Source organism: Hemiscyllium ocellatum, chromosome 2 (assembly GCF_020745735.1).
Source record: "Hemiscyllium ocellatum isolate sHemOce1 chromosome 2, sHemOce1.pat.X.cur, whole genome shotgun sequence".
Classification (NCBI taxonomy): Eukaryota; Metazoa; Chordata; class Chondrichthyes; order Orectolobiformes; family Hemiscylliidae; genus Hemiscyllium; species Hemiscyllium ocellatum.
In genome coordinates, this window is record NC_083402.1 from 101225105 (window position 1) to 101241267 (window position 16163).

Consider the following 16163-nt stretch of genomic DNA (forward strand, 5'->3'; position numbering starts at 1 on the left):
GCACCTTCCCTTGCCTCATCTTCTGCCTATGGACTCTCCAATCACATGGCATCAGTGTTGATTTCACCAGGTTCCTCATTTCCCCTCCCCTTCACCTCATCCCAGATCCAACTTGGTACCACCCTCTTCAACTGTCCCACCTGTTCATCTTGCTTTGCTTCCCACGCACCATCACCCCACACCTATAACTACTCGTGCCTTCCCAGCTACCTTCTGCCCAGCCCTACCCTCCACTGCCTTTATCCTTCAGTCGCCTCCACCCCCTCTCCCACCCACTCCACATTTCTGATGAAGGGCTCATGCCTGAAATGTTGATTCTCCTGCTCCTCTGTTGCTACTTGACCTGCTGTGCTTTTCCAGTGCCACAGTTTTCAATTCTGATCTCCATCATCTGCAGTCATCACTTTCTCCTGGGCCTGGAACAAACTGCCAGGAGAGGTGGTAGAAGCAGATGCAGTCGCAAGGTTTAAGGACTATTCAGGCAGATGCATTAATAGACAAAGAATGAAGGGATATAGACCATGTGTGGGCAGAGAGGATTATTTTAGAATGGCATTATGGTTGGCACAAACACAGTGGGCGGAAAGATCTGTCCTGTGTGGAACTGTTCTATGTTCTATTTGGAGAGGTCTAACTAGGCAAAAGATCACAATATGAATATAGGACCTCGAAGATATTGAAGATCAGAAGGACCTTGTTGTGCATATCCATAGACCTCTGAAGGTGTGTGGATGAGGTGTTTAAGAAGGCATTTGACTTGCCTTTGTTAGCTGACACATAGAATGTAAGAATAAGGAGGATGTGTGGAACTAAGTTAGAAGTCAAACAACATCAGATCATAGTCTAACAAGTTTATTTGAAATTTGTCGACAATCTAAATAATAGGTCTCTGCAAATAAGCAAAGCAAAATCACTAAGCAGAAATTGATAGCCAAGCTCTATACCCATGAAGATGGCCTGAACTGTGTCCTTGAGTTCATGTTGCGCTTGATGTGACCTCACCACACTTCTCAATCTGTAAACTCCTCCTTACTGTCCTGTTTTGACACTATCACTTTGATAAATTATGATCTCTCTGCCTTAATTAGATTGTACAGTTTTGGTTAGACCTTTGCTTGGTATTCAGCTGTCAACACTTTATTCACACACTTCATCACTTCAGAGAGCTACTGTTTAGCCTGTCAACACTCCACTCAGCCAATTTGTATGATCTTTTGATCTCTGTGCCCATTAATTCCTCTGCCTATAAATTCTGTGCTTGTGTGCTTCTCTCTTGCTCTCACTTCACCTGACAAAGGGTTAACGCTCTGAACACCTATGATTTCTAATAAACCTGTTGGACTCTAACCTGGTGTCGTCTGACTTCTAACCTTGTCCACTCTAATCCCAACATTCGCACTTCCACATCAGTTGTGGAACTCAACATGTTGGTTAAGACATTATTGGAGTTCTGTGCAATTGTTGGTGCCAAATTATAGGAAGGATGTAATTGCATTGGAGAGGATGCATAGGGGATTATTTACCAGGATGTTGCCTGGGCTGGAGGATTTGAACTATGAGGAAGTGTTGAGCCCACGTGGAGCACTGTAGCAGCTCCAAGGCAGTAGTATGGTGGTGTGTAAAAGTGGCAGGCAATTAGAAGTTCAGGGTCATTTTACAGATCAGAGTGAGACTCAGCACAATCTGGAACAGCAGCATTTCATGTTCTACTTAGGACTGTGTAACCTTCAGGATTCACTAAGTTCAATAATTTTAGAGCCTGCCCATCTCCTTCCATGTCCTTTATCCATCCCCACACTCAGGCCTTATCATGACGTGGGCTGTTTTCAGCACAGCCAATCTATTTTCACATAGTCAGGGTCTAATTATCATCGTTGCTCCTTTGGCTTACTATCCCACCATTCCTTTGTCTGCCTTTTTTTCTGTCTTTCTGAGCTTTCTACTTAGTTTTTGTCCATCATTCAATCAATACTAGTTTTTGAGGTAAGGTTTGAATGATAGCTCTCAACTGGACTAGATGCAAATGAGAGGGTAATAAAATAATTATGCTACATATTGGCTAGAGTAGCAAAGGTACTCTGTTTTATTAGTATGATGCTGAATGTGATTTTTATGCTCAGATTTTGGGATCAAGTTGATAGAAATACTAATTTGAAATGCATCAGATGGTATCAAATCTGTAGTCAGATGTTCAGAGTAGTAATGCTATCTTCCTTTCTAAAATGAAGAACAAGCATATTTGTGGTTTGAAATCTACCTTTAAAATGTTTATCCTTTTGTAGTTTGCTATATATTTCAGAATGATTTTTCAAACAGAAAATGCAATGCAATCACTAGTTGTAATGATTTGAGGTGTATCTGAATAAGTTTGGAGTTTTATTTTGTATTTTTAAAACTAACCATGTTTCCTTCATACCAATTGAACCATGATAGCAGGTTTCCAATTATACAGTTTTATGCTTTTAAAGTGAATACAAATAAATCTTGAAGAAGAATTTAAGTTATTTGAATTTAGTAAATAGGATACTGAGTGACCCTATCTGTGTGGAAAACAAAAAAAAAGTCAAATAATTAGTTGGATGATGGCTGTTTTTTATTGTTTTGATTTCCTGAAACTTTAACAGATTGGAGGTAATAGAGATAAGGTAGGAACAGGATACTGATCAAGGATGATCAGCCATGATCATATTGAATGGTGGTACAGGCTCGAAGGGCAGAATGGCCTACTCCTGCACCTATTGTCTATTGTCTATAAAAGAAATGTTTCCACATGTTGTTACTTGCAGCAAATGATTATTGCTGTCTTGTAAAGGTAAGTTAATCTCAACTTTGTAATTAGAAAAGAATATAGAGAACTCATGGAATGCCAAATTAAAGCATCACATGAATGTGACATGAAAACAAAATGATTTTTCTTTTCTCTTCCAAATGGAAAGTGCTGGAGGAATTCAGCAGGTTGAATAGTATCTGTGAAGAGAAACAGAGTTAATGCTTTGAGTCCAATATGTCTCTTCTTTGAAATTCAGACTTTGAATGAAGAGTTTAGACTCAAAATGTTCACTCTATCCCTCTCAACACAGATGCTGCAAACCTGCTGAGTTTCTCCAGCACTTTATTTCTATTTCAGGTTCTCTAGCATTTGCAGCATTTTGCTTTTAGTTTACTGTTTGTAATATATTCATGACTTCTTCTATTCAATGTCTCTGAGCCATAAAATCTAAGTTGTGGATATGAAATGCATTTTGAAACATAATATTCAAATGTTTATTTAATAGATCTGAACAACTTCAGAAAATCAGAAATTCAGAAAAGACAAACCTTACTTTAAAATAATCACTTATTTCCAAATCACTTTTTAAGAGCCGAAAAGTATTTTGCATATCCCGAGCGATCCTATTGATGCAATCATCCCTTCACCATTTTTTCAATCCGTGAAGATTTTAGTAAAGTGTGTGATTTGTATGTTTATTAAAAACGTTATTTAATTACGTTTACATTATTTTGTTGTAGTGTCACATATGTGCCTGCAGAGACCTTGGAAAAGTATAGGATGATCATGAATAGACAGCTTGAAGGAATCACCACAACTAATGCATCATCACTGCTCTCTGCCAGGTAAATCCTAGTTTATCAGTCAAGGCAGTTGTGATGTTTTTTGAAAAGTTTAGAGCATACTTTTTTTAAACAAAACCGAAATTGCTGGAGAAACAGTAAATCTGGCAGCATTTGTGGAGAGGAAGCAAAGTTAATGTGTCAAATCTAGCGACCCTTCTTCAACACTAATGGAAGCTCAGAAAAGGTGGTATATATGTTAAGGATGGGGTTGGGAGTGTGTGGTTGGGTGGTTTAAAGGTGCAAGCAATATGTGGAGATGGAGCCTAGTTTACCTCACTGCCTTTCTCTCCCTCTATCATCCCTAAACCTCCTGTTCCTTGACTTTACATCTAATTGGTTTGAATCAATACAAAATACACTTTAAGGGGCAAAACTGTGCCTCCTCTTGGGAAATAAATACAGGACAAAGAGATGATAATGGGTGAGTATTTTGGGACCAGTGACTGTAATTCTATTAGTTTTAAAGTACTTATGAAAAAGGTTAGGCCTGTTCCACATGTTAAAATTCAAAATTTGGGAAAGACTAATTTTGATAGTATTAGAAAAAAACTTTCAAAAATTGATTGGTGGAGGCTGTTCACAGGTAAAAGAGCAACTGGCAAGTGGGTGGCTTTCAAAGGCATGATAATGAGCACTCAGATACAATGTGTTCCTGTTAGTGTGAAAGGAAAGGCTGGGAGGAGTAGGGAATGCTAGATGACTGAGATTTGAGTCTCTGGTCAAGAAAGAGAAGGTGGTGTATGTCTGGTATAGACAGCTGAGATCAAGTAAATTCCTGGAAGAGTATAGGACATATAGAAGTACAGACGAACCTCGATTATCCTAACGAGACGGCCGGGCACTACTTTGGTTGGATTATCGATTATTTGGTTAATTGATTAAATGCCTTTCCTCTGGTGCTCGGAGTTTTAAAAGTCGACTCCCTGTTCAGGAGATAAGGCAGCAGCACAAGACGTGCGAGCTCCCGCCCCGTCACTGTCCAACACCTCCCGCCCCTGTCCAGCATCTCTCCATCCCCCCGGGCTCCCGTCCAACACCAACCCCTTGCCCCCACCAGTCAATCATTTAGAGACAGTGCCTAATTAATCAGTGTAAACAAAAGACACGATCACTGTCCAACATGTCTTTTATATAATGTTTCTATCGGGACCTTGAGATCTCCTTCGGATAATTGATATTCGGATAATCAAGGTTCCTCTGTACACATAAGTCGGAAGTCAAGAGGGCAAAAAGGAGACAGATAAGGTAAATGAAAATCCAAAGAAATTCTGCAAGTATATTAAGGGCAAAAGAGTAACCAGAGAGAGAATAAAACCCCATAAAGATCAATGCCATCTGTGTGTGGAACAACAGGAGATGGGAGAAAGACATAGACCTTGCGAATTAAATTGTGATATCTTGAAAAGAGCCCACACCACAGCAGAGGCGGTGCGGGAGATCTTGAAACACACAAAGGTGACCTGATCAAAGGTATGATAGGAAGTGTGGGATGTTACAGAAGAAATTGTGGGACCCCTACCAGAGATACTGGTGGGTGGCACGGTGGCAAAGTGGTTAGCATTGCTGCCTCACAACGCCAGAGTCCCGGGTTCAATTCCCGTCTCAGGCGACTGACTGTGTGGAAGTGTTCAAAGTTTGTGCGAAGATTTGTAGCTCGGGTGCTTGTTGTAGTGGTTCTGTTCGCCGAGCTGGAAGTTTTTGTTGCAAACATTTCGTCCCCTGGCTAGGAGACATCATCAGTGCTGTGGAGCCTCCTGCGAAGCGCTTCTTTGATGTTTCTTCCGGCATTTATAGTGGTCTGTCCTTGCCGCTTCCGGGTGTCAGTTTCAGCTGTCCGCTGTAGTGATTGGTATATTGGGTCCAGGTTGATGTGTCTGTTGATGGAATTTGTAGATGAATGCCATGCCTCTAGGAATTCCCTGGCTGTTCTCTGTCTGGCTTGCCCTATGATAGTCGTGTTTTCCCAGTCGAATTCATGTTGCTTGTTGTCTGTGTGTGTGGCTACTAGGGATAGCTGGTCGTGTCGTTTCGTGGCTAGTTGGTGTTCATGTATGCGGATCGTTAGCTGTCTTCCTGTTTGTCCTATATAGTGTTTTGTGCAGTCCTTGCATGGTATTTTATAAACTACATTAGTTTTGCTCATGTTGGGTATTGGCTCCTTTGTTCTAGTAAGTTGTTGTCTGAGCGTGGCTGTTGGTTTGTGTGCCGTTATGAGTCCTAGGGGTCGCAGTAGTCTGGCTGTCAGTTCTGAAACGCTCCTGATGTATGGTAGTGTGGCTAGTCCTTTTGGTTGTGGCATGTCCTCGTTCCGTGGTCTATCTCTTAGGCATCTGTTGATAAAGTTGCGTGGGTATCCGTTTTTGGCGAATACCTTGTATAGGTGTTCCTCTTCCTCTTTTCGCAGTTCTGGTGTACTACGGTGTGTTGTAGCTTTTTTGAATAGTGTCCTGATGCAGCTTCGTTTGTGTGTGTTGGGGTGGTTACTTTCATAGTTTAGGACTTGGACTGTGTGTGTTGTTTTCCTGTGTACCCTTGTGGTGAATTCTCCGTTCGGTGTTCTCTGTACTATCACGTCTAGGAATGGGAGTTGGCTATCCTTTTCTACTTCTCTCGTGAATCGGATGCCTGTGAGTGTGGCGTTGATGATCCGGTGTGTTTTTTCTATTTCCGTGTTTTTGATGATTACGAAAGTGTCATCGACATATCTGACCCAGAGTTTGGGTTGAATTTGTGGTAGGGCTGTTTGTTCTAACCTTTGCATAACTACCTCTGCTATGAGTCCCGAGATTGGTGATCCCATGGGTGTTCCGTTGATTTGTTCGTATATCTGATTGTTGAATGTAAAGTGTGTAGTGAGGCACAAGTCCAGTAGTTTAAGTATGCCGTCTTTGTTGATAGGTTCCGCCTCCTGTTTTCTGTTATGTATGTCCAGTAGGTTGGCTATTGTTTCTCTGGCTAGGGTTTTGTCAATCGAAGTGAACAGTGCTGTCACGTCGAATGAGATCATGGTTTCTTCTTTGTCTATGTGTGTATTCCTGATGACGTCCAAGAATTCCTGTGTTGATTGTATGAAGTGTTTGGATCCGCTGACTGTGTGGAGTTTGCACATTTTCCCTGTGTCTGCGTGGGTTTCCTCCAGGTGCTCCGGTGTCCTCCCACAATCCAAAAATATGCAGATTAGGTGAATTGGCTATGCTAAATTGCCCGTCGTGTTAGGTGAAGGGGTAAATGTAGGGGAATGGGTCTGGGTGGGTTGCGCTTCAGCGGGTCAGTGTGGACTTGTTGGGCCGAAGGGCCTGTTTCATTACTGTAAGTAATCTAATACTTGAATGAGCAACAGCCACAGGCAAGGTGCCAGAAGATTGGAAGAAGTCTAAAGTATCAACAAGCAAAAGCCAGATATGTGAGCTTGTCACCAATGATAGGTAACTTGTTGGATGGAACTCTGAGAGACAGGATTACATGCATTTGGAAAGGCAGGGACTGATTAGGGATAGTCAGCATGGCTTTGTGTGTAGGAAATCATGTCTCTCAAAAATGAATGAGTTTTTTCAAGACGTGACCAAGAAGGTAGATGAAGGCAGAGAGATAGATGTTGTCTACATGGACTTTAGACAAGGTTCCATATGGCAGACTGGTTAGTAAGGTTAGATCACATGGGGATCCACGGAGAACTAACCAACTGGATACAAAATTAGCTTGATGGGAGGAGACATAGGGTGGTGGCAGAGGGTTATTTATCGAACTGGAGGCCTGTGACCAGCGATGTTCCCCAAAGATCAGTGCTGGGTACACTGTTATTTGTCATTTATGTTAATGAGTTGGATGACAACATAGGAAACATGGCTAATAAGTTTGTGGATGACACAAAATTGATGGTATAGTGTACAGTGATTATCAAAGATTCCTATGGGGTCTCGATCAACTGCGTCATTGGCGGAAGAATGGCAGGGGGAGTTTAAATAAATGTGATAGACCAGAACAGAACTTCTACAGTTAGTGGTAGAGCCCTGAGGAGTGTTGTTGAACAGCGACCCAGGGGTTCAGGTACATACTTCCTTGAAAATATAGTCACAGGTAGACAGGGTGGCGAAGAAGGCATTTGGCGCGCTTGCCTTCATAGGTCTGAGCATTGAGTACAGGAATTGGGATGTCATGTAGTGGCTGCGCAAGACATTGGTGAGGCCAGATGTGGAATACTGCGTTCCAATTCTGGTCACTCTGCTATAGTAAAGATCTTAGTAGACTGGAAAGAGTGCAAAAAAGATTTACTGGTATGTTACCAAAACTGATGGGCTTGAGTTGTAAGGAAAGGTTGGATAAGCTGAGACTTTTTTTTTCCCTGGAGCATAGGAGGCTGAGGGGTGACCTTGTAGAGGTTTATGAAATCTGGGGGAGCATAACCAATATCTTTTCCCTCGGGTAGGGGAGTCCAAAGCTGGAGGGCAAAGGTTTAAGATGAGAGAAGAATGATTTAAAAGAGACTTGAGGGGCAACGTCTTCACTTGGTGATGCGTATATGGAATGAACTCTTAGATGAAGTGGTAGAGGTGAGTACCATTACAAGATTGTAAAAGCCAATAAAAGTACATGAATAGGAAAATATAGAGGGATGTGGACCAAAGGGAGGCAAATGGGACAAAAACATTTCAAATAATCAAGAATTTCACATCACCTTTTAAGAGTCTAAAATGTACTACAAATATCCCAGGAATGGGATACAGTGGCTCAGTGGTTAACACTACCTCATAGCGACAGATACCCGGGCTTGATTCTAGCCTTGGTTACTATGTGGAGTTTGCATATTCTCCCTCTGTCTGCTTGGCTTCCATCAGGTGTTCAAGTTACCTCCCACAGTCCAAAGATGTGCATGTTACATGAATTGGCAATGGTAATGTTGCCCTCTTGTGTCCAGGAATGTATAGGCTGGTGGGTTAGCATTGGTAAATGACCGAGGTTATGGGGAAAGGGTGGGGTATGTCCCTCATCAGTGTCTTCTGCAGCAAGGTTGGATTGACTAGCCTTGTTTCCACTGGAGTCTAGAAGAATGATGAGTGGTTTGAAGAGTATAAGATCTTGAATAGCCTTGACAAAGTGAGCAATGAAAGATTGAACTAAGGAATATTGTTTAAAAGTTAGGCATTGTTTTTTCAGGATAGGTGAGGATGTATTTCTTCTGTCAGGGTTATATGACTTTGGAGCTCTCCACCTCAGAAGGTGATGGAGAAGGGTAGATTCTTATTGGAAAGGGGCTCAAAGGTTTGCAGGGGTGAATGGAAATATGGAATTTAAAACAAGTTGATTTTTCTTGAATGGTGGAGCAGGTTTGGTGTCAAATGTTTCACTTCTACTATTTCATATGCCTGTAAATTGTCGTGTGGTAAAAAACCTGCCCTGTAAGGAACAGTGACATGAGATTTTTCCAGGTATTTACTAAACAAATTCTAATCCTCAGCGTTATAATTGAGGATGGTGAGTGAGCAGTTAAAGCTGAAAGGTTTAAGGGAACACCTTGAGCATGGTGATCGACACTGTCTTTTCAGTTGGAGAACATGATTTCAACCTGCTTCCATTTTGCTGCATCTTCTCCTTAATCTTTCAAACTTTGGAAAAACTAGAATTATCAATTCAGCCACTATTATGGAGGCCTGTGGCTGCAGTAGAATCAGGCAGACTGAAAAGGCCTCAAGGTCGGTGTAAAGCGCAGTCCCCTATTCTGTGCTTGGTTGCTGCTATGCTGTTCCTCAATACCTCTGGGTGCTTCACATTTGACTAACCAGTTTCCAATCAAGGTCCAACTAAAGACTTTTAATAATCCTTTCAGCAGCCTTAATCAACTGTCTGCTGTTTTCAGGCCTACGTTGTAAAGTGTCAGAGAAGAAGCACGCAGGCTGATTGCACAAGGTTCCACACCTGCCTACTTTTATGCTCACCATTGGGACCTAACCGTCAGTCCTAGTTTGCCTCCAGATTGGCTGGTGTTTATCATAGTGTGCATATGAAAATGTTTCATATTAACTATGTTCTTCCATTTCTATCACAGCATCATAGGGTGCCAAAGATGTTGTGTGTCCCCTACTGTATGGCCTTGGGTAGTGTTGTAGAATAGAGGAAGTTAGGAGTGCAGGTACATAATTCTTTGAAATTTGTGTCACATTTAGACAGCGTGGTTAAAAAGGCATTGCTCAGTACTCTCATTATAGGAGTTAGGAAGTCATGCCGAGGTTGTGGAGGACATTGGTGAGGCCTCTTCAGGAATAATGCATCCAGTTCTGGTTGTCCAGTTATAGGAAGGATATTATTAAGTTGGACAGGGTTCTGAAGAGATTTACCAGGATGTTGCTGGGTATGGAAGGTTTGAGTTAGGCTAGATAGGCTGGGAGTTCTTTCACTGGAGCATAGGAGGTTGAAACATAGAATCCCTACAGTGTGGAAACAGGCCATTGGCCAAGCAAGTCCACACCAATCCTCCAAAGAGCAACCCATCCAGACCCATTCCCCTACCCTATTACTCTACATTTACGCTGACTAATGCACCTAGCCGACTCATCCCTGAACATTTTGGGCAATTTAGCATGGACAACTCACCTAACCTGCATATCTTTGGAGGTTGAGAGGCCATCTGATAGAAGTTTATAAATAGTGAGAGGTATAGGTAAAGTTAATGGCAGTTATCTTTTCCCTAGGAGAAGAGAGAAATTTAAAAATGACATGAGGGGGAAGTGTTTTACACAGAGGGCGCTTCACATGAGGAATGAACTTGCTTAGAAGGTTGTGGATGTGGGTATAATTACGATATTTAAAAGACATTTGGATAGGTACATGACTAGTAAAGGTTTGGAGGGATATGGGCCAGGAGGAGGCAGTTGGGACTAGTTTAGTTTACGATTATCTTTAACATGGATTGATTGGACAGAAGGATCTGATTCTGTGCTGTGGGTCTATGATGCTTTTTAAGCTTTCCAAACTCTATTTCTAAATGTAATTGATATGCATGTGAAATCAATTTCCAACACATTTTTGAAACTCTCCATCTTAATACAAATAAAACTAAATAGCACCTAAGATTGCTGTGAAATTTTACCCCATCTAACTGAGTGAGTGCCTGTTGCAACATTCCTTGTGCAGGGATTGGTGAAGTTCTGCCAATTACAGAGCTTGCTCTGGAAGGTTTTGGAACAAATCAGAGCTGCTAGCTCTAACTTCAGTAACATGAGTCATGTAGCACAGAAGAGACTCTTTGGTTTGCCAAAAATAGGTACGACACTAGTCTCTCTTTCTTGACTAAACTGTTGTCGTAAATGTTTTAACATTTCAAGTGCCTCATCCAAGTACCTTTTCAAAAGTTTGAAGTTTCCCATGGACATAAACAAGGTTTGGAGCACAGGAGGGGACAGTGATTTTTCTTCCTGGTCCTGGTGATTGTGAAACTGCCATTGATTGTTGCAAAAACCCACCTGGTATACAATCGTTCTTTAAGGAGGGGAATCTTCGCTAATCTGGCCTACTTGAGACTCCAAACCCAAAGCGAAGTTATTGATTCTTAACTGTTCTCTGAAATCGCTGAGCAAGTCATTCATTTCAATGGTTATTAGGGATGGCAACAAATAACTCGCAACGTACCATGAAAGGAGAAAGAAAAAAATGCAAGGAACGAATCGCAATCGTGAAATTCAGCAAATTCCACATTTTTGAAAACTGCTACTCTTGAACCATTAAGTAATCAATCAGGATCTTCAAATAATTTCTGCATGCTGACTTTGAATACTAGTTTCTTTTTTTTCACATAATATAATAAAGTATGCGTAAAATGACATAGCCCGGGTGATAGTGGAAATGCTGGTGGGATGAGTGCAAAATGTAACCAATTAGGTTGCCATGAATCAACCATTTAATGTTAGAAATGTCTCTGAGTGGGTTCCACCTCAAAAGCTTGTTTTCTGGCTCGTGCTTGAGGTTTCACTTGGAAATCCCACATGTGCCTTCAGCTATTACAGGTTTCCAGCTGCGACAACTAAATTATGTTCATGTGAGAAGTGATACTTGGTGCACTGTGCAAACTAAGCAGTTCATTTATAAATAATTCTAATGTTTGAGTATCAGAAAAATAACTTTTCAGTAGTTTTAATACAAGTTACACAAGTTCTGATTTAATGGATTTGTTTGATTTAAGACACAGTACAATATTGTTGATCAATTTGACAAGCACTATTTTATGTAAAGAGGAACTATCTACCAGCAGAAACAGACTAAAAAGGAACTAGATAACAGAATATAAACATTTGGTTATTTTTGTACCCACCTGCCACATAATGATGATTTTAAAGTCCCAGCGACAGATATGCTGTTGAACCGATTCCATACACTGCTACCAACTTGGCTTGTAATAACTGCAAACTTTAAGTCCCCTGGAATGTATAGAGAACTAATTATTGATCACATATCACATATGCTTAACGAGTCTGGTTCAATCGTCCCGTCCTTACAACCTCATAGACATGCAGTTCCGTGGATTGCAGAAAGTAAGCAAAGGTAATCTTTAAACAGTGAGTCTGAAAGTTTTGCTTTATGAAACTTGACATTTTCATACTTCATGTAATTTTGAGTGTGCTGCTGGTCAAGTTGTTGTCCTCCTCATCATCCTCATCCTCATTTGTTTTTTGCTGGATTTATTGAAAATTGCAATGTTGTAAACATTTATTAGAACATTTGCATGATAAAATAAGCATTTTAAATATAAATTAATTGTATATTTATAAAATAATCTATACTTCTATTCATTTTATCATGACTTTAGTATTTTTCATTTTTTGAGTGTCTTGAAGGTTTACGTTTATGCTTGCACCCATTCTTGATAACATTGAAAACTTCAGTGAACACTTTGGAACAGTACTGTAGATTTAATGATTAATTGAATTTAGATTTAATGATCATCCTTGCCAGAACAGTCTTTGCAATAATGGCATAATATTTTTAAGCATAGCTTTAGTCTACGAAGCCTTGATTTGTTTGTGCCTATTAAAGCTACGGCTGAGATTGGATGGCCGCGTTGTCTTTGGTTTTTCCTTAAAGAATAAAAAGCAAGAAGCCAAATGCTCCACCATATTTTGTGTAAGTTCTTGGTAGGACTGTCCATTTAGTGCCCTGACTTTATGTCGTAGTTATTTTTCACTCTCTTTCAAGTAAATTCCCTGTTGATAATTGTGAATAAATTAATTTCCACCATCCTTTCCAGAGCAAATTCTAGATCATAACTCTGTGTACATTTTGTCAAGTATCTTAAATCTGTGCCCTCTGGTTATTCACCCACCAGAGTGAGGAATGTTATTCACTCTGTCAAAGCATTCAATATTCAAGAACACCTCAATCAAATCTTCACTTAATCTTCTGTGCTTCACGGAGAATAATCTCAATATCATAATCTCTGAAACTACTCATGTTTGCTTTACTGTTATTAATCATTAATTTTTAATGTGAGGTTTTTTTATTAGAGTTGTCTGTGGCATGGTGACAATGTCATTGGGCAAGCAATCCAGAGGCGTACACAAATGTGCTGAGGCCACAAGATCTGATCTCACAACAGCAGCTAGAGAAATTGAACTTCAATTCATCAAAACAAACCTCTGGAATCTAAAGCTAGTTTTAGTAATAGTGATCATGGCAGCTATCATTGGTTGTTTAAAAACCTGGAAACAGTGAGGTCTGCAAATGCTGGAGATCAGAGTTGAGAGTGTGTTGCTGGAAAGGCAGAGCAAGTCGGGCAGCACTGGAGGAGCAGGAAAGTTGGCGTTTCGGGCCGGAGCCAGATTGCTGATGAAGGGCTTTGGGCCGAAACGTCGATTTTCCTACTCTTCGGATGCTGCCTGACCTGCTGTGCTTTTCCAGCAATGCACTCTCAATTCTGTTTTAAAAACCTAACTGGCTCACTAATGACCTTTTTATCGAGTAGAAAATCGCTAGCCTTAGCTGTCCTAGCTTATACGTGACTCCCAACCCACAGGAATGTGGTTGACTCTTAACTGTGACCTATCATGTCATTTATTTGATAGGTGTTTGCAAATGGCCAACAAATGCTGCACATTTGCTGAAAAGAAAGTTAAATCTGGTTATAAAATAATAAGAGCTGAGGCAGGTGTATTGAGTTAAGGTAGAGATAATTCCTGAGAGACTTGAATGAATTTGAAGAGCTGAATATCTTACAATACTTCATGGCTTATAAATTGACCTCCCAAATGTAAGAGTCAACCTCTATGTGATGTATAAAATATGAACAGCCAACATTAGTGTTGAAGAACACTTTCTCGAAATGTGAAAAGAATGCTGGCAATTAAAACAAAATTAGTGTGACATTTAATTGGATTATTTAATGCCCCAGGATACCTTTAACTGAATCAAAATTGAAGCAAACTATTCATGCAAATATAACACTTCTTACCCAAAAATACAGTCAATTTATGTTTCATGGGATGTGGTCACCACTGATGGTTGTGGGCCATCCATAATTGACCTTTAAATTGTGAGTTGCTTTCTTGAACTGCTGCAGCATCTACACCCACAGTGAAGTTAGGAAGCAACACTGAATTTTGATCTAGTGAAAGTGAAAGAATGTTGATTGTTGTCATGGTGCGTGGTATAAAGAAGTACTTGCAGGTGCTGGTATTCACATGTGTCTGCTCCTCTTGCCCTTCTAGGTGGTCGAGGTCAGAGTTTTGAAGATGCTGTTGAAAGTGCCTCTGATTTGCTGCATTGTATCTTGTAAATGACTTACACTGATGCAACTGTGATCAAAGAGGGAGAGTGTGTTTAGTTTGGTGAATGGATTGCCAAATGGCTTTTCTGTCCTGAGTGATTGTGAGCTTCTTGAGTGTTATATGAGCTGCATTATCCAGGCAAGGGAATTATTCCATCGTACTGTTAACTTGTGGCTTGTGCAGAATATTGGGAATCAGGAGGTGAGTCAAAAATCTCAAAGTTGTTAACCTCTGATTACTCTTGCAGCCACAGAATTTATATTTCTGGTTCAGATCAGTTCAGTTCCTGATTAATAGTATTCCCTTGGAATTTGCTGATAAGAATTCAGTGATGTCAGTGCAATTGAGTGACGAGGAAAGATGGTTAGATTTTCTCTTGTTGGCAATGGTCATTACCTGGTGCTTGTATAGTCCACATTTCACTAGCCACATGTCAGCCCAAACCTGAATCTTGACCAAATTTAGCTGCACATGGAAACACGTTGCTCAAGTATCTATAGATATGCAAATAATATTGGACATTGAAATATTGACAAACATTGCCACTTTATAGAGGAGGGAAGATCATTGAAAAATCAGCTAAAGATAATTGGAGCTAGAGCATACTTTGGGAAACTAGGGGCACATGTGGTGCAGTGGTAGTGTCCCCACCTCTAAGCCAGATGGTTCACATAAATGACCCACTTGCTCCAAAGTTGTGTAATAACACCTCTGAATAGGTTGATTCGAAAATATCTTCCCTGAGGAGATCCTGTAGTAATTCCTGAGGCTCAGATTATTGTTCTTTACCAAGTACAACCATATTTGTTGGGCTGGGTACGACTCCAAGCAGTGGAAAGTTTGCCCTGATTGCAGATTCATCAAACTTTCCTAGGTTCCTTGATTTCCATACTTAGTCAAATACTGCCTTGATTTCAAAAACAGTAATTCTCACCTGTTGTCTAAAATTGCAGCCTCTAGAAAGCTGTGATAAGGTCAGGAGCTGAGTGGCGTTGGCAAAATGCAAACTGGACATCAGTTAAAAATTTGCTGTTTAAATAGTGCTTGACACCCTACATCACTTTGATCAAGAAAAAGCTGATGGTGCTGTATTGGATTTGTCCTGCTTTGTTTATGAACAGGGCATAACTAAGCAGTTTTCTAAATTGTTCAATAAAAACCAGTTTGTAACTGTACTGAAACAGATTGGTTTGGCAGGGGACTACTTTTAGAGCATAAGTTATTAGTACTATCGCTGTCATGTTGGCAGAACGTGTGGTGTTATGCAACTCAACTTGGGGTACATTTTTATCTTCACCTTTCTGATATTAATCTAACAAACTTAGCACAATACTCCATTAAAATATAACTTGTAAATCTACAAACTAGCTGCTTTAATTAGTTGTGCATGTTATAATCTGTTTATAAATTAGCATGGGGGATGGGGTTTAAGGCAGAAATTCAGGGAGCTAGGGTGGAAGCTTAGTACTAGAACCAACAGTTATCTCTGGTTTGTTGCACGTGACACATAGTGGAGAGGTAAGGCATAGAGACAGAGGAGTTGAAAATGTGACTACAGGGATGGTGCATGAAGAAGGGTTTTGGATATCTGGCTCATTCTGGGGTAGGTGGGACCTCTACACATGTCGGCCAGACCAGGTAAAGATGGCAGTTTCCTTCTCTCAAGGGCATTAGTAAACTATTCTGGGGTAGGTGGGACCTCTGCAAACTGGATGGTCAACACCTGAACCAGAGGGGTACTACTATCCTGAAAAGGAAATTTGGTAATACTATTCAGGAGGGTTTAAACTAATTCAG

General features: G+C 40.5%; 1 protein-coding gene across 1 annotated transcript in view; it reads left to right on the top strand.

Moving 5' to 3' along the window:
- Nucleotides 1–16163, top strand: part of LOC132824441 (multiple PDZ domain protein) — a 381408-nt gene that overhangs the window by 221875 nt on the left and 143370 nt on the right. Inside the window, exon 24 of the mRNA XM_060838941.1 lies at nt 3511–3615. Coding sequence (XP_060694924.1) covers nt 3511–3615 — 105 coding nt within the window. The remainder of the gene's footprint in view (nt 1–3510; nt 3616–16163) is intronic.